This window comes from Cyanistes caeruleus, chromosome 2 (assembly GCF_971803275.1).
Source record: "Cyanistes caeruleus chromosome 2, bCyaCae1.hap1.1, whole genome shotgun sequence".
NCBI lineage: Eukaryota > Metazoa > Chordata > Aves > Passeriformes > Paridae > Cyanistes > Cyanistes caeruleus.
Window position 1 is genome coordinate 61,402,977 of NC_141702.1, and position 24,263 is coordinate 61,427,239.

Consider the following 24,263-nt stretch of genomic DNA (forward strand, 5'->3'; position numbering starts at 1 on the left):
GGGGAGGAAGAGAAGGATCAGAAAGGACAACATGCACAAGGGGCAGCATGCTTTATGGGTCAGGAACTACTGCTCTGTCTGAGATGGATATACAAGTGGAAGTTCTACTAACAAATTTGAGAAAGAACCTGAACCACAGCACTGATTATTGTGGACTCATTCTTACCCTCTTCCTCTTCTTTGCTTTTTTCAGCCAAAGTACTCAAAACCCCAAAAGCTCAGATTTTGTTTTTTGCAGGACAACAAATCTATTATTGACAGTTTAAAGTTTTTTGAGAAATAAAAACACCATTTTCCAGGCAGTTGTACCACAAAGATCCTGCAGTGCATATTGGGCTGCATTTAAAACATGAACCCAGTGTTCTCAGTTCTCTTCCTCCACCTCCACCCAGTGAAACCACATTTACCCTGTGACTGATACCTCACTAGCTTCGTTCCAATCTGATGTCTGATTTCCTGCCTCTCCTCTTCAGATGTACGCTGCAAGATGTTTTTGTCTTCTAACTCTTTCTTAGATGGTCTGTTGCCAAGTTTGATAGCAAGAGTATCCCTACGACGAATTTTACTTGCCAAAGAGCCTGAGGAAAGGAGTAGGGTAGATTCAGTTCATTCATGCTCAGGTTACAGACACAAACTCTGAGTAAGAACTTCAATACCTCCCCAAAGCAACCTTGTTCCCACATGCAGGAGAAGAATTCTAATTAACATCAAAAGAAAATTTTTAGCTCAGTTCATGAAAATAAAAAACTAAAAGGCTAGGAGGAAAAAGCTAACAGCCAAATTGATACAAACATCACACATCTGTGAAGTGATAGGATAAAAATGACAAATCTACACTAAAATGTCTTTGAAGTCTAATACATTACAGGTTGGCTTATTTATCTACTTAGTATATTTAGCAACCTGCTGCTCTTTTACTTCAGCCTTAAATGGTTTAGTCCCATTCTATCATCATTTCCCTCATTCTTTCAAATTTTTTTTCAATCAATTACCACTTAGTTCTTTTATAGTGCTTTCCATCTCTAAGTTATTTGTAAATTAAAACAAAAAATACAGCTTAGAAAAGCGCTCTGAGTGCTTGTAAAGTAACCTAGGCAGTAGTCCCCAGACACTGAAGCCATCTGTTCTCCATAAAACTGACACTCTGGGGACAAGGGCTTTGCAGCTTGGCCAGCATTAGCTTCAGAGTGCTGTGGAAGGAAGGGCATTTTTCACAGCCTTTGTAGTATTCCCTTTGTGCCTTGAATTCTGACTGAGGTGGGCTACATATGCCCTAGGTTGGCAGATTTTCACTCTGTAGGGCAGTTTGGTGAGACCACAGGCTCCCAGCTCACCTCTCATAAGACACTGTACTGCTGTGTGAACACATGAACTTTTGGTTTTTATCACTCTGGGCTGTATTCAAACCCAACACAGAACTGCAGAAGACTTCAGCCTCTTGAGCTACCTGGCACTTCACCTTCTCCTGCACCAGTGGCCAAGATTAAAAAAACAAACATGTTTATTTTACCTCATGCCACTTTGGCACACTGGACCTTGGTGTTCAGGCCTTCTTTGCCGAGCACAGTGAAGCACCTCCTCCAGAAAAGCTGTGAGCAAGGCTCTCAAACTATGGTTTGATGGTGATTTCATACTGACATAAGGCCACCCTGGAGGAGGTAGAGGGAAGGCTGCCTCCTTCCTGCTCCTGACAGCCTGCTGCTGCCACCTTTTTTGCCCAAGCAAAGGAGAAGCCTTTGGGTGAGCTGGGGCAGGGAACCACAGATTCTATTGAAAATCAGCTCAACAACAGCTGCTCTGGCAAAAATAAACATGAACTTTAGCCTAAGGAAAGAACAGCTGGGAGCAGGGATTAGGCAGAAATGGGAGCAGGACAACCCCTTCAGCACAGCAGGGCATCTGCCCTGTTTGGGTGGTGATACAGTCATGACTCTAGATGAAATTTCAAAGCTGTAAAACTTAGATGTAATCTACTGTGATCTGCTCTGTCTGCTAAGGTTGCTCCAATGCTTAAAACATCCTGATCAAAGAGGTACAAGTGACTTTCAGACAGTGAAGCTGCTGACTGATGGGCTTCCTCTGTCATCCACCACACCTGTAACTCCCACAAGGAACTCATGAGGGGGGGCAAGCCAAATGAATGGCTTGTGATGCTCTAAGGCAGAGGCCTTGTTCCACCCTCATGTCCTTTGGAGCCTGTTCCTTCCACCTCCACTCTCCTCCATGCAATGATTGATCTGCTCTCACTCATGTACAGGCCCCAGCAGGTTTCTGATCATGATTGCCCAGGAGAAGCAGGACATTCATTTCTCAATAGTGACACAATACTAAATCCCTTAAAAGCATTCCCTGCAGCCATTCCTCTCTCTGCCTCACAATAGCATGGGTCAGGCATGCTCACAAAATGCAATCTGTGAAAGGCAGCCCACAGCTTCTGGGCAGGATGCTTACTTTCAGTACTTGCATTCTCATCATCGTCATCATCGTCATCATCTGTGTACAGGATCGGCCCGTCTGAGTCCGAATCACTGCCATGGCTCTCTCTGCTACTTTCGCTCTCAGGAGGGGCAGCAGCGTCAGAAGCCTCCTCCACTGCTTCAGAGAACGCTTGATCTGGAGCCTCCCCTTCTTGGTCTTCTTTGGTAGCCAAGCTGTTTATTCATGACACATTAATACAAGCAGAATAAAACACAAATGAGAAGCAATTGAATAAGCAAGGATGAAAATAAAAGTTCTGTTAAGCAAAGTAATTCCTTTCTAAAAAACATACATATGTAAGACATTTTTAACATATGCAGATATGTATGTCTCCATGTATGTGTGTTAGGAAAAAGGAATCTGGAATGATGTGCTGCATTAAAGACCGCATTAAGAAAAATCCTAATTGGTTTTTATTTCCTATAGGGTGGGAACCAGAGAGAAAACAGATCATAAAGCTGGGGGGTGAGAGGAGAAAGTTGGAGAGCAGACTGGAGTACAAAGTTTACTGTTCTGGAAGCCTAACCCTATTTATTGTAAATACAGTTTCACTGCAGCTGAGTTCAAAATGTTCATGCTCATCACTGATGAATGTAGTGATCAACAGCAGATTGTCCTTTGCCTTGGGAAAATCTTTATGTAAAGGAAGGGTAGAGCAGGGGGAGATGCAGCACTGGAATGTAGAGCTGGCAACAGATGTACCGGCAAGAATTTAAAGGACGGTCTCTAGGCTGCTGGCATCTAGACTAAACCCTCCTGGATTTATATAAAATATACTGATTTTTGTGGCAGAGAAAAGACAAATTAATAAGCCAGTTTCATTTTTCTGCCAACTATTTTGCTTAAAAAATGTAATTATGACTTTTCTCTTAACCAGTTTTTACAGTACCTGAGATTTAGATGAGTAACTAGGTAGTAAAAAACACCTATTTAAAGCCTGAAACCCTAATTTTCAAGTGTTCAAGTAAATTCAGCTATTGAACTGAGAACTACAGCAGTGAGATATTTAATGATACCTAGAGGAAAAAAAAACTCTACAGAAAAGAAGCCACTTATAATCTAGCATCATTTCTTGTTTGCCTTTATGAGAAATAAAAAAAAGAGTCATCAGCTTTAAGCTGAACTTTTGCTGACCCCAGTGCCAGCCACACAGTGAAGCAAGAGACAGGTCACGAGCAAGGACCTTCTGTGGAAACATGAGGTAGCACAGGTGAAAGGCTCAAAGGCACTGGGAAGGAACAGACTGTGCTGGGCTGCAGCCCAAACTGTTCCCGGTTAGCAGAAGGAACAGAAGAGATCCCCACGTGCCTACAGTGCAAAGAAAGGTGGTTTCCTTGGCTGTGGTCTTACCGCTGCCCCAGGAGAGCCATACTGTCTCACCTTTCCGTGTCTTCTCCTCCGGCATCCGGAGCGCTGCCAAGGGCTGCGCTGCTCAGACTCTTGTCTGTGCCACACTCAGTCTGGAGGAGAGGCTTTGTGTCTGACCTGGGGCTGCGTGGCCCTGCCACACAGCTGTCTGGCACATCTTGGGCATCTGAGGAGCCAGCAGGCTGACTAGCTGCAGCAGGAAAAGGAGGTGGAAGTGGAGGTGGAGGAGGGGCAGCAGTGGGAGGAGGGGGCACAACAAGCTTGCTCGACTGGTCTGCATTCTCCATTTCAAAAATTACTATGGGAGTTTGTTCAGGCTTGGGTTTTTCTGCCTTTGCTTCCAAACCGTCGGCTGTCGCAGCTGAGGGGGAAGAAGCAGCCCCATCTGGTGCTGTTCGTGGGGCTGACTGTTTCCCAGGTTTTTTCTTGCCCCTGGGAGTCCCTGATGTGCCAGATTTGCTGGAAGTCTCCTTAGAGGCTTTGGGATGAGATGATGTGGACGAAGGAGATGGTGATGAAGAAGACTTGGAGACTGGTAGTTTTTTTGCATGAGAGGAACCAGCTAAAACAAGAAAAGAAAGACATTTTACAGTCTTGCAATTATATGATTTTTGCACTGTATTTTCTACATGGATTGCCTTGTGCTGGTCTTTAAAAAATAAAAAAATTACACTCGATTGACCCTTCTACAATACTTCATGTAAATGATTGAGATGATTAAACCTTGCAGTTCCAATTTCACCTTTGTGTGGGAGACACTGAAATGATGAATATTTGCCCAAGAACAGCAGAGAGGACCAACCTTACACATGGGTAAGAGTTTGTTTTGAGCATTCTTCATTGGCCCATTACACCTGGCCTGGACATCATCTAAGAAGTCCACTACTATGTGTAGTGTCCTAGCTAAAAAAAAAAAACAAAAAACAAAACCCAAAAAGCTCCCTGGCAAAGAAAACTGCCTGACTTTTCCTACTACATGAACTTTTGGTCTCATCACTGTGAAAACCCTGTGACTTTCCTTGTACTTTTTGATGTACATCTGAGGACTGTTACTGAGTAGCAGTCAATTACCCTTCACAATGTTATTGCAACTGGTGTTCTCCTACTTAATGAAAAACAGCAGAGGGGCAGCAAAACAAGGTGTACTTTCAATTCCAGCTGGGTCTGTCCATAAGAGAGAGGCAGAAACCACTGCTGTCACTCTGCACAAATGGCCTTCAGAAGGGAGGAGGCACTGAAGGCCTCCTGTATGTACTGGAAGCTTTCATTTTACCAGTGACCAGCTTGGGCAGCCTTGCAAATGTAGTGAAACAAGGTTTGACAGTAGCTGTACAAGCTGGCCAAGCTGGCTGTTTAATCCTGTGGTACTCACCATACTGAAACATACATGTATAACGAATCTGACCAGAGATTTCAGCCAGCCTGCATTTCCATGTGCATTCCAGCCACATTTCTGATTGCTGTGTTAATGCACCCATCACCTGAGATGGGAGCTTCAAAACTTCTGACTTCCATTTAAAAAGCAATAAAAATGACAACTATCTAACAGTTCAGTCCTTTTCATCAACGTGCATCCGACTCAAACCCTTCTGATGGAGTAAAAATTCATTAACTTCCAGAGAACAATTGAAAGCGTTATAAAGTTACATAGCAGCCTTCTGGCAAAGCTTACTGAGTAAAACAGAAAGCTGTAATAGGAATCTGCTGAAAGGCCTACTTTACTTATAAACATTTAAATAAAAACACCCCCGAGCAGACTGGGAGAGAATCAAAGTGCAGATACTGGCCATAATAAGTTCGTGATATAAAAACAGTTTTCACAGTGAGCCTGTTCTCAAAGGAGATGGAAACAAATTCAAAAGACACATTTTATTGTTCTCTTCTGTAGCTGTTATGGTTTATAAACATTTAGAGTGCTGTGAAACTTTCAGTACATCCAAAAAAAAATCATAGAAACTTCAGGCAAATCACTGTTCCTCTTTGTGCTCCCAGGTGACTGTAAGGGGCACTGTCTTGAATCGACTGATACTGCACTTGTCTTCCCTCATCAGGTACAAATCACTCAATTTGCAATTTACATGCAAAAAAAAAAAAAAAAAAGAAGCAGAAAAATGGCATAGGCAGAAGTTCATAATTACAGTAGAAATAGATGGTGCTTCCAAACTGCATATTATTTAACAGAAATCTTACTGAGTAGGTGGATGGTAGAAAGAAAAGGCTCTGTTCAGATCCACTTCAGTGCAGGCTGGAGGTCAACAGAACCAGTTACATGCTTACACTTAAGAACTGCAGCATAATATAAATATATGGCCACACAATTGTGGCTGGGAAAATGTCAAAACATGTTTCCATTGTAAAAGTCCTTACATTATTCTCAGAACCTGCAATTAGATACAGAAGCTTAAAAGATTTCTCCCATAGAAAAGCCCCCTACGCATCCACATGGGTCAAAAGTGCTATTGCTGTCGTTGTTTTTGACTGGGCTGGCTGACAATTTTCTGTCAGGCGTCTTTTCCAGTAGAAGATTTGAATTCTTATTAAATGAAAAATTTAATGGCTGTTGTTTGCCCTTTGGCATACATCCATGCCTACATTTAAGTCCCATTCTCCCAATTCCACTATTTCAGTAAGGAAACCTTCTGTGTTGCCCTCAGGAGAGCCATGGCTCAGTTGTTACTCATATTCCTCTCCTCCTTCATGGGACCTGATCCCTGGCTGCATCATGTGCTCACTTTCATAGGGATCTGGCAAACCTCCTGTATTAATAGTGTTCCAAACCAGCTCTACTCACTAAGTACTGCCCCACTTTGAATGCACACAATGTATTTTTAATGTTGGAAGAAATTAGCAGTAGAATAAGGGATATTCATGGATATATTTTACATCTGTATGGTCTCCAAGCATTGCCTGACATTTCAGCAAAGCTAACAAAAGACAAATCTGCAACCTAAATGTGTTTTAATCTAAAAAGTCAGGTGACCCTGACAGCTTGTTACCAACCACTGGTATAAACATTTCTTTATGTGATGGATTGTTTTATTTCCGAAAGGTCTGCTGCTACAAGGCTGCTCCACCTAGGAGGAGCTGAGTTTTTCAGCTGCATGTGAAACACAAGCAGCAAAATCTGGATTTTCAAAATGTTTATTCTTGTAGTCGTCTGATGTAGTAGGACAGTTAATACCAAGTAAATGGATATTTTATGGCAAAGTTATTATGGTAACTCTAGAAGCCTTGCAATGTTTTCAAACAGTCCTCTTCTGTGTGCTTCAAATACAAAATGTGCCAAAATGTACAAGCTGTGAAGAGAAATACTTGCAGACAAAACTGGAGGGACTGGAGAGCTTTCAAAGACAGACAGAGATTGAAAACACAAGGCTTCTATAAATTTGCCAATACATATATGGGGCCCATTCATCACAATACTGCTTGTGTTCAAATGATGTGTGGATGTTTTAATTTTGGTCATTATCTACTCTGCAACCATTCAAACTCATGGTCAGTACCTTAAGAGCATCCACCTATACTCTTTAATCTTGCATAGCTGCTGAATTTTGGTTTAACAGTGTGGTGATAAACACATGTGCTATGTGCCTAATGATTGATATTTTCCATTTCCAGTACCTACTTAGAATCACAGCACCTGAGGGAAGCCTGGTCTTTTCTAATGGTTGTAAAGTTAATTTTTTTTTTTCTTTGTCAGCTAGATCAACTGCTATTCAACAGTCTTTTAAGTTGTCTTCATGGTTTTATTCTTAGTTTCTTTGTGATCTTGTAATATTGTCAAATTAATTGGAATAGTTGATACTTCCAGTAGAAAGTTACAGCAACACCAAATTAGTTTTACTTGGGGGTAACTCATGCTTGGTTTCAGGAGTCACTTTCTTTCCTGCTGATTCCTGAGCTGATTCTCTGTGTCATTTTTTTGAACTTGAACTGGGAACCCAGCGTTGTCTCTGACGTGCTCGGTGTTGCACGTGGGTTCATTAAACGACGAGTGTGTGTGTTGTTTGGGGGATTTGTGGCCAGCAGAACCAGAGCCCAGCAGGAAGCACTCTACAAACATCCATGGCATGCTCTTCACTAACGTTACTACGTACTGAGGCACAAGTCACCGTAAGAGCAAGGCAAGCAGCCCCATGCACATGCACCCACCGTAACTGCACTGCCTGGGCAGTACTCACCAGCTTCTCGATTTGCACTGGCACCTGTTGGCTTGGGCGGCGGGAGAGGAGGCTGCTTAGCAGGAGCCTTTCCCTTTTTTTTAGCATGAGGGGCTTCGTTACCCTTATGGCTGGTGGTGGTGGAAGCAGCAATGGCATTTTTTGGTGGTAGCGGAGCTTTTTTAGGTTTAGGCTTAGGCTTAGGTAGTGGTGGAGCAGGGGATGTCGGTATTTCTGGGCAGTGATCAGTGCTCTCTATGGATAAGAAAGTGAACAGAAGCCAACTGACACAGACATACACCACGTAAAGTCAACAGCAAGCCTCACAACAGTGACTACTTCTGCTGCTTGAGACCTTGGGAATCAGGAGAGACTTCAGCTTCCACCTGTTAATCAAGTATTATCTCAGAAGAAAATTACTGTTCACCTCAATTCAAGACTTCCTCATAGAAAATATTTACCTGGAACTTCTCTCAGACACATATTCTAGACCTACAAAGATCAGCCTTTACATTCAGTAACCCAAACCAGAGTGTTGTCTTCAAACTAAACAAGGTCATGCTATTTACTTCTCTAACAAATCTCCTCAGCTTCTTTTCAACCCTACCCACCCCAAGATCAACAGGCTATAAAACTCACATTCATGTGAACCTGAATGTGAACAGGGCTATTCTCTCAGCCACAGGCTTAAACATGGATATACAGCAGAAATTTTCCAAATTTTCCCCTGAAGCAACCCATTCTTCTGAGCTGCACACTGCTTGCTCTTAGGAGCTTTATTTTGGGTAACTTCCTCAGGGCATTTCTACTCTTCAGAAACAAATGAAGCTAAATAAGATAGGTTATCATTTGGCATGGAAATGCTCTCCCCTCCTGCAGGTCCTTTGGGTACTGTTACACAACTGCACTTTCAAGAGCCTAGAGTTCATTAGCCAGCAGGAATTTGATCTTTAAATCGTGCTGTGCAATAGGAATGGCTGTGCAGAGTGAAAGAGGACACTGAGGACCCAATATCCACAATCTGAAATCCACATTTCAGGAGACCTGACTTTGGACTGTGTTCTGGCTAGTTCTGTAGATTGCATGACTAGTGGTGGATGGACTACAAGTTCCTGAGTGCATCTTTTGACTTAGTTTTGTCCAAAAGAAACCTGGTTTGTTTCTGGCCTGCAAACCAGAGAAGAGTGAGGATGACCAGGAAATAAATTTTAAAAGTGCCTACCTAATACCAGCTGTAATGATAATACAGGTGAGCCATTTACCATCAACATACAATTTTGCAACATAATCACTGTAAAACTTGGTGTTCCCGGGTGGGAAGAGTTACAGCTCCCAGATGGAAATCTTTATCTATTCAATTAAATCAATTCTGTGCCCATTTGGTCTCAAGATAGCCTTCCAAACCTTTCTGGAAAAGGAAATCATAGAAGCAAGAGCATTCCATCAGAACCACACAGGCTTTGTTTGCATGTTACTAAAAACCATGACTGGGAAAGAAAGAAGACAAGCAAATTCTGCAAAGACTTTTTCCTATCACCCAAGAGAAAACCATTTCATTTCTTACAGTACATTCCTATTAGAGACTCACTCTTAACACACATTAAATGGATGTCCTCATCTCTCTTCTCTCCCATGTAAAAGATTCCCAAGGGATAAGCAACACATTTTAAGATTAGTAGATGAAGGACAAAATGTGTTAGACAACAAAGACATTCTTCCTCTCAGAAACAAAACCTTTCCAACTTCTAGCTTAAGGTTTGTTAACATGAACCTAATGCATCACCTGCAGTTATTAAAACCAACATGCACACATGACTTCATGAACTGGAGGAATTAACATTAACTGCCCAGAGTCCTCATTTTTTCCCAGCCTGTTATAGACTAATATGCTTTTGCTAAAGCTTTGAAAGAATTGTCTCATAGAAACCTTTTCCAATTTTCAAACAAAGTCTTTTGAGCAGAGCTTCTTGTACCATCTCTTTGTTTTCCATAGAAAGGCTTCAGATGGAGAAAGGAACATGCTTATCTGTTACATTTTGACCTCTTTTACAGCAAAAAGGTCTCCTTGTGAAATTCTACCTACCTTCATTCAAAGTTGAAATGCTGATATAATTCTGAAAAAGCAGGACATTTTAAAATTTGATATCCATTAATAACAAATATGGGAAGAGAAGATATGATTTTGTACTTTGAAGATCCTGAGGGATGTCAGGATGATCAGAAATAATTATGTGTAAACAATTCTTTGCTATATGTATTAACTAAAGATCCATAATGATAAATTTTATTTACTAGTAAGAAATAATTTAAAACATGTTTACTCATATACCATTACTGTGTTTTGTTTTAGGTCATCAGTAGAGAAAATGTTAAAAACAGAACTATAACCTAGGAAAAGTAATACACCTTTCACCATATCCTAAAGTAATATAGTCAATCTACACTAAACTATATAACTGATTAAATAATGTATATCAGAATTTATCTTCTGAATCAGGAAAAAGGTACAAAATAAAACAAAATATGAGGCTTAAGCTTTATCTAGTTGCAAATAAACACATCCTAGTGACAACCAATAATTTTCAATTTTTATTTAGACAAATAACTAAAAACTATAAATGAAAACCAAAGCTGGAGCAGTTCATTCACATCAAAGTTCTTGCTTGCAGACTTCAACTGTGATTAAAACTGGCGATTTATATAGCATTTATTTTAACAGAAATGCCTTGCCATTACTGGAATACTATCTTTGTCTGAGACAGTTCTTTTCATTCTCTTATGTACCTCATTCCAAAGACTGGCAGAGTGGCAGACTCCCGCACAGCCAGATCCTACTTGCTCAGGTAGTTACACCTCTCATCCAGTCCTGACTGCCCCTTGATTACCAGCAAACCTTTTTTTTTACTCACAGCCAGGAGGAAATCTGTGGTGAAGATTATTATCTTTGACTATGTTGTTCCTCCTGGCACCTTATTAGCTTTGCTGCTTTTACCTTTGTTAGCTTCATTTTTTTATCTCAGTGTCAGTCTGATTTTGCCCATAGTACAGCTTCTCATTTACTTGAGACAGATTCCCTATTCCTACCTGACCAGTCCATTATATCAGCTTTTGAAAGTGACAAGCCAAGTTTAAAGCAGATGCTTTTCATAACTTTTCCTCTGTTGACCTTCAAGCTTTGTGAATATTCACTGACTGCCCTCCCTCAAACTCCCCTCTGTTGTGATGCCAAAGCTGACAATATTTAGGCTTCCAGTACTGTGCTTTTTATTCTGGTCTGGTGTCCTCTTGTTTTCCAGTGCCTAATCATAATGTCCTTTCTTTTACTGCAAGTCCATTGGAAAATTTTTGTGGTTTACTGCATCTATGTAAGATGCTATAATAAATGTCTGGTATATACAGAAACACTGTAGCAATACAAATAACTAATAACTGCCACAGGAGCTTGATCTTGAACAATGACAGAGATGGTCTGATGTCTGTAAATGGCTACAGATACAATTATGTTGTAATTGTACCTCTCTAACATGATTCTACTTGAACATGGACCCTTGGTCTTCCTGCCTGCTCTTTGTTTTGCCAAAACAAGGAGGCATCTGAATCAGTTCAGACCCATCTATTTGTTCAAACCAATCCCCCAGGTACCTCAGGACCAGCTGCAACACACTTCTATTGCTGCTGTTTTTCTTAATCTAGACATCTGTTCATCAAGAGCTGACCTTTTAACAAAAGGTCTCCAAAATATATCAGATAGGAATATCTTTTATCCACTGCTGCCTTGATGGAAATAACTGCTGTAAAAGCAACTTGCCTATAAATTACTTCTTTAACAGGAAAGCAAATGTTAATATCTCATGAAAAATTTGGACCAATAATATATTTATATTTAGAATAAATTTTCCAAAGGCCAGATTTTCAAGAAATCTCACTTTCAAACCAGATTTTCTTGTTTCCAGAAATTGTGATTGGGGCCAGTCTCTAAACAAAACTCTGTTCTCATGTAAACACCTAAATGATGGTCAGATTTACAAAGTACTCAGTATACAACAGCTCCTGGGAGGACTCATCAAATCTGAAAGACTTTCAGAGAGATGCCAGTGTGCCACATGCACTAGAAAATCAGATTACTTATTTTCAAACTAAAATAAGTTTCGCAAAGGACTTTTGCAAATTCTGGACCTATGGATAATAATTGACCTATGCAAATCCTCAGCATACTTTCAGAAGATGACCTGTAAAATACAAGATTTTTTTCTTTACTTCTGTGAACTTCTAAGGGACAGAAGGCCAGAGCTTTCCTACCTGAGGATTTTGTCCTGCAGCACTGGTGTTTTTGTTTGTACAGCTTGAGCAGTGTTGTGGAGCTACCTGACAGAAAACCAGCAGCGCTGTAGCACAAGTGTATCATCTCCATCAACTGCAAAGCACCCTCCTCCTGGAGGATGAACACAACACACTGGAGAAACACTATGTAAAATGAAAGTTGGAAATAATGTGTCTTTGTTGTCTTCTGCAGGATGGCTCCCCGCACAATGAAACTTTAAGAGTTTTGCAGATCATGAGTTTCCTTTGCAGACTGTGCAGAGAGCTGTGTTTTGATTAATCAAAATCCAGGAAGCTGTCAGTCAGGAACATGGGACACAGGACTAGACAAGGTGTCTTTTGTCACTTTTTTTGACTCGTTGATTGTGCTGATGCAGGTGGTCAACTCAGACAAATCCTTTCATAAACCTCAGATTTAACCAGCTCCATTTTTTGTTCCTGCTATTGCTAATAAAATTCTGTTCAAGAAAAGACCCATTCTAATTATTAGAAAGCATCCTTTAATTTCCACTCTAACTGTATTTCAAGACACTGTTTATTCCTTTCTTCTTGTGCCAGCATTGTCCTTTAGCCATGCTCTCTCCTGGCTGTTTACCAACTTGCAACATTCATCTAATGCTCTCAAGCTCTTTCAGGCTCTGTTTTGCTACACTGAACCAGGACAGCTGTCTCACAATGTTGTTTGCAGCTCTCTCTGCAGTTTGGAATTCATCTTTCTTGAAGATGGATAAGCTGATCTGCATGTATGCAGGCTTCTAGATCTTACTGGTTCTGTAATTTCAACAGCACTAAGTTCAAGAGGCCTTATAACAAGACAGTGTAGAAAATAGAAGGGAGAAAGGGAAAGGTGTTACATCTCACCTAAAGAAACCACATTCAGGTATTTTGCATTAGTTCCAAGATAAAAAAGGTAAAAAAATCCTGTCATCTTACATTTTTAACTGCTCAATCTTTGTGTAAGAAGTAAGCTGCTAAAGAAAAGACAGAATGCCTAAGACATATTCACTGTCAGCTGGTCTGTGAGAATCTTGGAAGGCATGTAGGCTTCTACATTCTCTTATACTTTCTGTAAAGATATACTCAAATAATGAAATAGTTAATTAATAAAAATAATGTACACAACATTAATTCTAGAGCCACATTAGGATATCTTTCCTATAAAAGAGAAAAACTGAAACAAATAAACCAGCTTTACAAGTCAGGAGCTTTCTTCAGGCACTCAGTTTTTGTGGGTGAAAAACTCACATGTCACATGTCACCCTGAGCCAACCCTGCTGACTCAGTGGACAGGCTCTGGCCAAGTACAGCTTTATCTAGAGTAGCTTTCCTTTTAAGAATACTTGGATTCAGCCTCATTTACATAGTTCAGGTGATGAATCGAAGATATACTATTCTTAGAAGAACTGGTTTTAGCCAGTAAATAACTCAGCTGGAGTGAGAGATTCCTAGGAAGTCAGGCAAGAAAGCCCACAACCTTTTATGTATGCTGCTCATACCAATGATCTACAGAGCTCAGGAGTGTAGGAAGGCAGCTAGGCACACAAGAGGGATCAAAGTCTGCCTAGTTTCTCACAGTGACTGATTTCCAGGTTTAATCTTCTGAAACAAAGCAGGATCTTGTCTGAGACCCTGGAAAATGAGGCTTACTACGTTATATTCAAACAAGTTTTGTCCTGCTTTGGGGAAATAAAGAAAAGATCTCTGAGAAATGGAACGTAGAAAATTAGACTTTGAAGAACATTCCTTGGTAGACAAACTAAAGCATTAGAGAACGATGATGCATGGTTGTAAGACCAGAGTTTGTGCCTCAAATTTCTTTTCTTTGGTTACCCATATGCAAAAGAAAAGATTAAATTTAATGGCAGATTTAAGGAGAGAAGACAAAATACAGAGGAAAGAACCTGTAAACCCAATATAGTAAGGCCTGGAAGTTTTTTTCCAGCTCTCATATGAGAGTAAGCCTCTTGGGGGAAAAAATATGCACATGTAGCCCAAAAATTAATTTGGAAACAGGACTAAAAACTGTTTCTTTTACTTGTGTTTACTTCAGACATGAGGAAACCTGAGAAGATCAATCTCTTATAAATATCCCAGGAACATTCCAGAAGCTTATGCCCCATATCACCCACAGCACCTGTAACAGAGCTCTGGCTTTCTGCAATGCAATTATTTATCAAAGCAGCACCTAACACACCTGACTGATGGTATGCAAAACTGAATTTCTTACTATTTTTTTCCAGGCAGTATCTTGCTGATGGTTACTGAGCCTTTCACTTCTTCAAGCCCAAGCTAACTATGAAATCTGGAACCATCTGCAAGAATCATTAAAAGGTTTAGCTTGCTTTGACAAAAATGAGTAAGACCGAAGTTTACAAACTGAACTCAGATACAAATAAGGGGTTCTTTCGTGCATCTGGGTTTCAGAGACATCTTGGGAGGGCTGAAAGGAGAAAAGTGTCTCTGGCACAGTACCTGGAGGCTTTACCATGGGCAGCATGCATGCTGCATCACCTTGCTATGTCCTGATACCTAGGGAGGAAAACAGTGCCATTTTGACACCTATCCTACTGTGGCTTTTGATGTTGTCCAGCACTGCTATGGGGGACAGGAGGCAGACAGACTCCTTGGATCCCCTTTGCAATGCTTCACCTGGAACCTGGAGCTCTGGGCAGTGCTGGGGGTGCTGCAGATCAGTGCTATGGCTCAGGAGCCCAGGAACAGCTGGAGATTTCAGTCTGCTGCCCAAACATGCAGGGTGTTCTTTGATATTGCTGCCTCTCCACTTGCTGCTCTGTATCCCTTGCAAGGCTCACAGATAAAATAGCTACAGTTTAACTCTTCGTTTTCTGCAAAAGATGCTGGTGACTTTCCTTAGTCATAACAGAAGAATTCAGAAGTCAATCCAGTACAAACACAACACTAATAAATGATCTCAGAAAAAGATTTATCTAATTTTTCAACATCAAGGCTTTAGCCATCAATTGCCTGCTTTATGTTAAACTGTCACTTGTTTCTTATCATCCTGCCATAAAGGAGACATTTTCTTTTAAACACCCTGCTTGTATGACTGTCATCATTACTACAAATAGAAACAGTCATACTATTAAATTGCCCAAGAGAATTTTTCACCAAACACAAAAGGCACCTGTGAGCTGACAGTCAGCAGATGGGTACATAGCTTATGGAACTGCCTGGCAGCCAGGGAAACAGCTTTCAGGGGCTGTCTTCTTCACTTGCTTCTGCTTTACTCATTTTTATATGCATGGCTGGGCCTATTGCTTGCCTTGTGGATACTGTATTTCCATAGCTTATGCTGAAAAACTTTTTTTCCTTTAACTTGTTTTAACTCCTAACATACTCCACATTCTACAGCCTGTTGCTGCTGGCTCTCACCATGCTATCACAATGTGCCTCTATCGTGCTCTTTTTAAGCTTCTGGCTCCTGCAGTCATCACATTTATATGAGAAGGACATTTTCAAGACCCATTTCACTGTTCAAGTTGAACAAGAGAACAAATAAAGACCATCACCATTTCACAAGAGCATTTTAAAATAACTTTATAACGTCATGGGGCTGAGATGCATCTTTGGGCAAACTTTGACTCAGTGGAAGTTGGAAATCCAACACACCTGCTAAGCAGCAGGAATGAATCCTGCCTTTGGGTCTTACAAACATGGAAGGTGTATATATCTTCCTTCAATATTTACACCTAAGAGTTGATGACTTCAGAAGCCTCAGATTAACCTCATTAAAGATGAACTTCTTGCAGCCAGCCATTACTCCTGACTATCAATATATCAATACTGACTAGTATTCAATCCCCCTATCTCAGTTCTCATGATGGACGGTTGTGATCTGAAGCACCAGCACATTTTATGGTCTCAGCAGAAGACAGTGAGCCAAGAATTCCTGCTTCAGCTCTGATTTTGATGCTCTGTGAGCATTAGCAAACCTCCACTCTGCAGCTGTTGATTCCTCGCTCTGCCAGTGGGTGTGGGTGTAACACAAATGTACTGCATCTGCCATAAAAAAATCACCCAGGATTAATCTGCCAGGTGAGATGTTGTGGGCCTTACTCTTCTACTGAGTTCAGCAGGCTGGCTCACCTTTTTGCTTAGTGTGCTATAAATAGAGAATAACTGAAGTGTACTCACAGTGACTGTGGGGTGACTTGTACTGGGTTTACACAATGTAACACTGTTTCTGATACACAGAATTGATCCTTAACACCTTTTGTGGGTGTTAAACCACAAAACTCTAGGAGAACTTCATGTTTAGGTGCAGGAGGAAAGTATACTTTAAGGGGTTTGCATCTTCCAGATGCTCATATTGAGATTCAAAGAAGCCTAGAATACCAGTTTTTCTCATTTTTTTGTTCTCCTTCTTCCACATATTCTTAATTTTCTGAGAGGGACTGGAGTGGTAGCTATACTTTCTTTTGTATTGAGTCTATTCCTGTAGGGCAATCATTTTTAATTTCTCCAAAATCAAAACAATATATTGGGAGTGCAGAGTCTAATAAGATGTTTGAAATAGATATTGAACCTCTCCTGCTTCACTGGAGTTACACATTCTGCAAAGTCAGCTAGAGGGGATTTCAAGATGGTAAGAAATATGTATTTCTAAAAGAATAAACTGTACTTTAGGAAAACTTCCAAGTCCTGACAGTTCCAAAATGCTGTATTTAGTGATGCACAAAATAATAAGTGGTCTGATCTAACCTCAGAGTTAAACTGAACCATTTTAAAGGAGTTTTCCATGGCTTTTATAACTCTTTTCCCCTGACCCAATACACATCTGGTTCTAGTTGGCACCAAAAGATAGATGTATTTAAATGTCATGACAAAGGCTAATCTCGTATTTCTGCCTTGTTGGAAGACAGGAAGTACTACAAGTCTCATAAGTTTCTCCTTGGACTTCTATCCACTTTTTACATAGTCAAGTGATTTATGTAGCTCTGAGAAGAATTCAAATTTTTGTGTTAGCTCAACTGACACTCTCAACCTCCAGAGGCTCATTCATCACTAGGTAGAGTTTAATAGAAGACATTGGAAAGGCTGTTCTGTCCTGGCTCCATGGCTTCAGCCAGCCATGAAGGTCTTGATCTTTTGTATCTTTGCTCTTTCTGCTAGGGAAAGTCCATCAAATGAAATAGTATTTAAGAACACTTTTAGACAGGGGAAAGAAGTGGTGCATTATTCAAGATGGTAGAGAAAGAAAATAAAATTGGTTCAAATCCTGTGATTTCACACTCATCTTTATATTTCCTTTATGAGTCAAACTCAGAGTAGATCTGAGTAAAGGTTGCAAAATCAAGATGGACTCTGGAACTGCTAAATATTTACCAGTATTTACTACAATTCATCTATAGAAAACCTTATAGCTAAAGAGTGCATTTTCCATAAATGGCCTGGTTTCTGTTTGCAGGAGTGACACAGCCCTTGAATGTTTGTGAAGAGCTGGACTGCAAGTGCTTAAGATTTCATGAAAACCAATTGGAATGAGTTGCTGGAGTTACTTTCAAAATGATAGATGGTTTTCAAGCGACTTAAACACTTCTGAACATTCAACCCACGAGCCGCTTCTACAATGATACCGCAAGGTGATGCATATGAACTCAGTGTGTTCTTTCACAAGAGAAAACCTGACACCAAAACTTGGCCATGGCTACAAGGAAAGGCTCACAGTGAATTTAGAAACTGAACCTCCCTGCACGCATTGTGATGTTCAGACCATGCTTCTCTTTATGACCTTACCATATGCATAGGAAAAGGCATGCCTGCCAGTGACGGAATACTGGTGGTTCAGAAGTCCTATCTTCTCAGCAGGTTCTGCTGGCATCCTTGTGGCAGAACAGAACTCACAGCATGTATAGGTGCTAGTGGAAGAACACGTTAATGTTTAAAGCAGGCAAAAAAAAATCTGTGAAGAATATGTTAATTTACCTCCCTGATCTTCTTTTTTTCCTTCTGATGCTGATGCTTTCTCTGATAAGGTGCCATTATTTCCACTGCCTTTTACCACATTTTCTTCCTGTATGGTTTCTTCACCAATGGCTACGGTGTGTCCATTTGAAGTTTCAAAGTTTACTGTTACATCACCATCTGGAATGAAAATTAAGAAGTTACTGCCTAGTTTAACTGCTTACTTAGCACCTACTTATAGCACACAGCATCCCTCTGCGTTCAAGCTTCTGTAGAAGAAAAGTAGAAAGACTTACTGAAATGTGAAACATCAGGCTGTAGATCTGCTCTGGAAAGTAACTCTGTAAAGAAACTCTATAGGCTTTCATGTTCTCTGGGTGGACACCTCTGCAGTAGCAGGCTTGGAAGTCCATGCTGGTTTCCTTCTTGGTGTCTGTTCATGAGCATACTGTTCTCTTATCCCTGCATCTTGGTTTACACAGCAAAGAAACGTGTGCATGGACCACAACAAAGCTGTAACATGTTCCAGCATGTTCCAAACATGGACAATGGGGTGGTGGCAGAGTTGCAGAACTACTGTGGTGTACTCCCAGCACATAAATGAGCCAGGAATTCTGTCAGAAGCTCTCAGAATGTATGTGCCCATTTACTTAATAAAAATAAATCACAAAGATGTCATCCAGGTCTTAAGAGCCAAGGTGAAGTCTTCCTGTATCACATATCATATCATAATTGAATTCTGCAAGTCAAATGCTTTCTCACCTCTGATGATACTTTACTCACCAGACCAGCTCAGCTTGAGAGTTTTTTTGATACTGAAAAAAACTTCTTTCTTTTCCTATTTGTCTCTATATTGCCAAAAAGTGCTACTCCTGCTGGCTTACAGCTTTCTCTGCTCCATGCACTTTAAAGGTGCTATTGATTTTCTCCTCTGGTAATTTCTTTTTGCAGTATTCTCTTGCTGTCAAACCAAAAAACAAGCAGATCTACATGGCATCTCTTTGATTTCTTCCATTGGCTCTTCACTAACTGTGGCAATTCCACTTCTCTTCCTTGCTGAGTGTTATCAGACCTGGATGTTTGGCACTTCCCTGGTTTCAACACAATTATGCAGCCTCTGTCCTACCACCTTGGGTGCTTCCACTAAAGTGATTGTTTCATCTTCTGCACACTAACATCAACTTGATTTGTAAAAAATGAGTTCTGCCTTCCCAACTTTGTCTAATTTACTACAGCTGACACTTGCACTTACCTTAACTGCAACATTCCGTTTCTTCAGCTTCTCCCTCCCAGGGCTTCTGAAATCCACTCTTTCCTCTCCGCCTCCACATATGGCACTGCCACCTCTTATTCACGTCTTGCTTCTGCAAACACCTCCTGCCTCCAAGTGGCACTTGCCACTTTCCACTTCATTCTTCTGCACTCTATGTAAAACGCTGTCACTTCTTCACATTTCTTACCTCTCACATTTCAAGTCTCCATGTAATTTCCTCTTTTAGCTTTCATCCCCATAGTAATTCTAACTACCTTCACACTCCTCAACTCTTTCCTACCTCTCCAATTTTAGCACCTTCCAATTAACCCCATATTCTTTCAAAATGTCCTTGAAAATTATGATTTTCATCAAACATGAAGCACAATGTGATGCAGATAACACAGACCAGGTTGATATGGGAGAAAGAAGAGAAAATTGTTCATAATTCTATCCTTTTCCTCACTTTGCTCAATCCCTGTAAGGAATCCAAATTAAGGATGGAAAAGAGGGTCAAGGGCACTGATGACCAAAGTATTCATACTTCTATCACAAATGATAGTATTCATGTTCAGACTGTAATCAACCTGAGAAGTTACCACATTTCATTAACTGTCCCCACTGAAAATACAATTTACAACCTTCAAAGGACAAGATCACACAGGTCCCTGGTAAAGCACGTGGCAAAACCCACAACAAATTCACAGATGGACAAACTGAGGTATGGAGAGTCTGCAAGTCTTGTTTTAAGACAATGACAGTGGCAGTGACAAGTGCAGAAGCCAGCTATGCTGGATGTCATAGTCTGATAATTAGCCAAACTCCGTATGGACAAGTGATGTCACACATCAACAAACAAGCCCTTTACTTCTAAATATCTATGTGTATGATATAACCCATACACACTGATATTTTACTGATTCTTCAGATCACATAGAAAAATACAATTTCTAGGTGAAAATTATTTTTAGAAAATGTGGAGTTCTAAGACTCTTTGATAAAATTACAAATGGTTTAATTTTAAGCTACAGAAAATTATTTTACTCTACTTTTATTTGATCTAGATTTATAAAAAGATGAAAAATATTAGAGAGAATACTACAAGAAACATAATTGGATATAGCATAGAGGTATCTACCTTGGCTTACTAATGCTTTTCAAAGTGCAAACTCTGGCTAATGCCAGTTACTAAACCTTAGAGAATTTTGAAACAAGTTATTTCTTCCCCACAGTTTTATGCTGGTGCCATTTGTGACTGTGGCCTGTGTGACAGCAGTGGGATCCATATGATCCCAGCAGTGGTACTTTTTGATACCTGAAATGAATTATATTGATTTTTCCGGGTTCCAAAGCCCCTAATTTTTCAGCCAAAAATTCTCATTTTATACTCTAGTGGCTTTAGACAGCAGACCTTGACTCAAAAATAGATTTATCACTAATTAGAAAAAATTCTGGCAAGCAGTAAGCAGAAGCCACAGAAGTCACATTATTTACAGGGAGCATTCAAATACTTCAGGATATGACCAGAAGTCAGCTGTGGCACCTGTGGCAGAAGCAGTTACAGAGCACAAATCCCTTGACTTAACTTCAGTTGTCGGCTGGCCCAAATTACCTCTCACACCTCTCAGTTTGTCTCCTCATACCTATTTATACTGCATGGAAACAATGCAACAGTGGCTTTATCATACACATTTAGTGCTTAGTAGCTAAATTCTACTTAATGCATTATCACCTTGCTCAGGCATTTCCTTCAGCACTCCCCTTCTTATCAGCTCCTCTCTGCTTTGTCTTGTCGAAATCTTCCTTTCCAACACTAAAGAAAAAGCACAGTTAAGAATAGATTTACTCTCATACTGCTGATGCTTGTGAAAAAAATGTAGAGAACTATCTTTATTTTACAGGAAGAGAACTCTTGCTTCCTCTGATTCTGCAGGAGAAGTGGTTGGGGTTTTCATGGACAGTCCCTGAAAGTATTGCCCTGCAATTTCAGGCACAGAAAGTGGGGACTCATGTGATTCAGTATCTTCAGCTCAGCAAGTCTCCTTGAGGCTTCTTTCATGGTCAATGGGAAGAGGTTCTTTCAGGATGAAATTGAACTCATCCTAGCACAGGCGTTTAACATGTAAAAGAGCCTTTTTCCCTGACTTGATTGAGGAGCTCAGCTGGAGATACCTCCATCTGCTTCGTACAGGTTTTGAGCAGCGAGACACAAATCCTGCTCAGAGCAAGCAGCTCACAGAGTAGCCCTTGTGATGTGCAAACTGTTTAAAGGAAAAAAAAACCCCAACAAAAACAACCTTTAACAGAAGCCATAGAGTTGTGTTCTAAAAGGAAATAACATCCTCATCGATTGGTGCTAGCTGGCTTTCATGGAAGAAAAAATGCAGCATCCTGTTTTTAGATTAAAAATAAATAAAGCAGCATACACAAAACCCCCAAGACTGTGGCACAAAGCATTCTAATTATTATTTCCCATGGGAAAAATGCTGAATAGTTTTATAGGGAAAAGCATTTACAGATGTCAGAATATCTCCACACTGCATCTCATCCCCAAACTATCACTTGTAAAATCCTGTCTCCCCTGTTAGGAAAAGGTAGTCTCCCATCCTGGTTCTGTTTTCATACGGGCATCAAAATCCACATGACATTTGGACCTCAAGGTGAGGGCATGTGGTGAAGCTTCAGCTGTGCTGGACTTCATCCTATTAATGCTATGGGACAGGGCTATCTGTCTCACCAACTAATTCAAACACTCTCTAGGGTCAGTCTAATTGCTGTATGCAGAGTGATAATACCTCTTGCAGTGTTTAATCTCCCTTGTACCAGCCCAGTTGGAATGACTCAGGCATATAGTGAAGTGACAGGGTCCTGTGAAGGCATGGAGAGAGGCAGTTTGACTCTTCTGAGAAAGCTGCCCTTCATAAATAGCAAAGCACCTTCCCCAGCAGCAGGTACTCAGCTGCTGACACAACCAGACTGGCTGAGCTCAGGTGTCTGAAGGCATCACTGCTTACAGCTTCCCACTCCCCTTCTCCATCAGGGAAAGGGATGGTTGAACAGAATGATAGAATTTGGATTTCAGCTGGAAGAACCCTAAACCATCTCGTTCCAAACCCTCTGCCATCAGCAGGGACACCTTCCACTAACTCAGGTTGCTTAAAGACCCATCCAGCCTGGTCTTGAATGCCTACAGCAACAGGGCATCCTCTACTCTAGGCCACCTGTTCAGTGCCTTACCACCTTCAAAATAAAGAATTTCTTCCTGACATCTGATCTAAACCTGCCCAGTTTAAGCCATTCCTCCTTGTTCTGTTGCTACATGCTCTTGTAACAAGTCCCTCGGATTCTGCACTTCCTGAATTTACAGTACCAGATTTATTTCTCATACTGCAAAGTGCAGGGATTCAGCAACTCCTCAACATGGGATGCATTTCCCCATCAAAATAGCATCAAATCCTGGCAGAAGAGCCGGAGGAAGTAAACATTTTGACCAGTCCAGTTCCAGCTACTCATGCCTGTGAGATCAAGAGCTCACATATGCAAGCATTTCTGGCTCAAGAACACATAAGCTATCTGTGTCTATATACTCAGGTATTTTGAGAGATCTGTCCACTAAAGGTCAAACTTCTGCAGCATTCAAGTCAAGTTTGACAGCATAAGGGAGCCTATGAGTGTGGCTGCAGACTCTCAATACCAGCCAGCCTCCTTGGGAGAGTGTGGTAGCCTGAACTCTGATCAAGTTAGGCTGCCTTGGGTCCCACACTGAAATTATTCACAGGCTCTCCCAGTTTCTCCCCTGTATTTTTTAAAGCACGAGCCTTGCAAATGTGTCACACGTTGGCACAGGAGCACACCCTAGGCTTGCAAAGAGTTCTTCATGTAGGGAAGCAGTCCCACAAAGACTGTTTTAAAAGAGATGGGGGTAATGAAGACAGAGGACTACATGGGCAGGCATGGATGGAATGTCTTGGTCTTTCTAGAGACCAGATGCATTCACAAGCAGGGTGAAATCTCCTTTGACACAGCCCTGAAGGATGACCACCTTATGCACACACTTTATGCTTGCTTTGTTGCTGACATTGTAAATATTATTTTATTAGTATTTCAGCATTACAAATATTATTTAATTCCCACTCTTTTTTTTTCTCTCTTCCTTTTTACCTGTGTTTTCTTGGGGACAGTGAAATGAAATCTCTTACATATCTGTGGGACAATTCAATGCCACTTGAAAACAATAATGCATTTTCCATCAAGCTTAAGAGCAATAAATCAGACCTTCCCCCATCAATGTCTCTAGTTTTCAGGATTTTTTTTTTCAGTTCTACAACATCGAATTAACAACTGTGCTGAATTAATTATTATGGGAAATGCCAATTGTCATTAAAAGGCATGAACCCTTTACACTTCAACCAAAAAACCTCAAAGCATTTCATACATTACACAGGTTTCATAACAACCCTGAGACATAACTATCTCCATTTCACACATTAGAAAATTTGTGAACAGATAAGAAGCTTAAGTCCCAGTCCTCTATCTTCTATAATGTTGGCTATGATTGGTGTTTTTATGTAAACTGATTAAGCTCAATTAATTCAGCTTGAAATGATAATTTATTTTAAACGTTATTTGGCCCATGGAAAGAACATAAAAAAAATCAAGCTAGTGTTCCCTACTACTATCATAATTTTAATTCCTACAAAGAAAAAGGCAGAATCTTAATTTGAATCAAAGTGGCAAAAATATGTCCCCTTGTATAAGAG

General features: G+C 40.5%; 1 protein-coding gene across 7 annotated transcripts in view; it reads right to left on the reverse strand.

The window, feature by feature from the left end:
* Positions 1-24,263, reverse strand: part of PHACTR2 (phosphatase and actin regulator 2) — a 129,814-nt gene that overhangs the window by 16,784 nt on the left and 88,767 nt on the right. For 4 of the 7 annotated variants that reach the window (XM_023923468.2, XM_086869052.1, XM_086869041.1 and 1 more), the window contains exons 3-7: positions 21,236-21,316; positions 18,273-18,431; positions 3,859-4,408; positions 2,452-2,651; positions 422-578 (exon numbers count right to left, since the gene is read on the reverse strand). In XM_023923468.2, the coding sequence (XP_023779236.1) occupies positions 422-578; positions 2,452-2,651; positions 3,859-4,408; positions 18,273-18,431; positions 21,236-21,316 (1,147 nt within the window). Of the gene's footprint in view, positions 1-421; positions 579-2,451; positions 2,652-3,858; positions 4,409-8,027; positions 8,262-18,272; positions 18,432-21,235; positions 21,317-24,263 lie in introns of all 7 variants that reach the window. The other 3 variants (XM_023923466.2, XM_023923467.2, XM_086869027.1) reach the window with 1 other exon arrangement.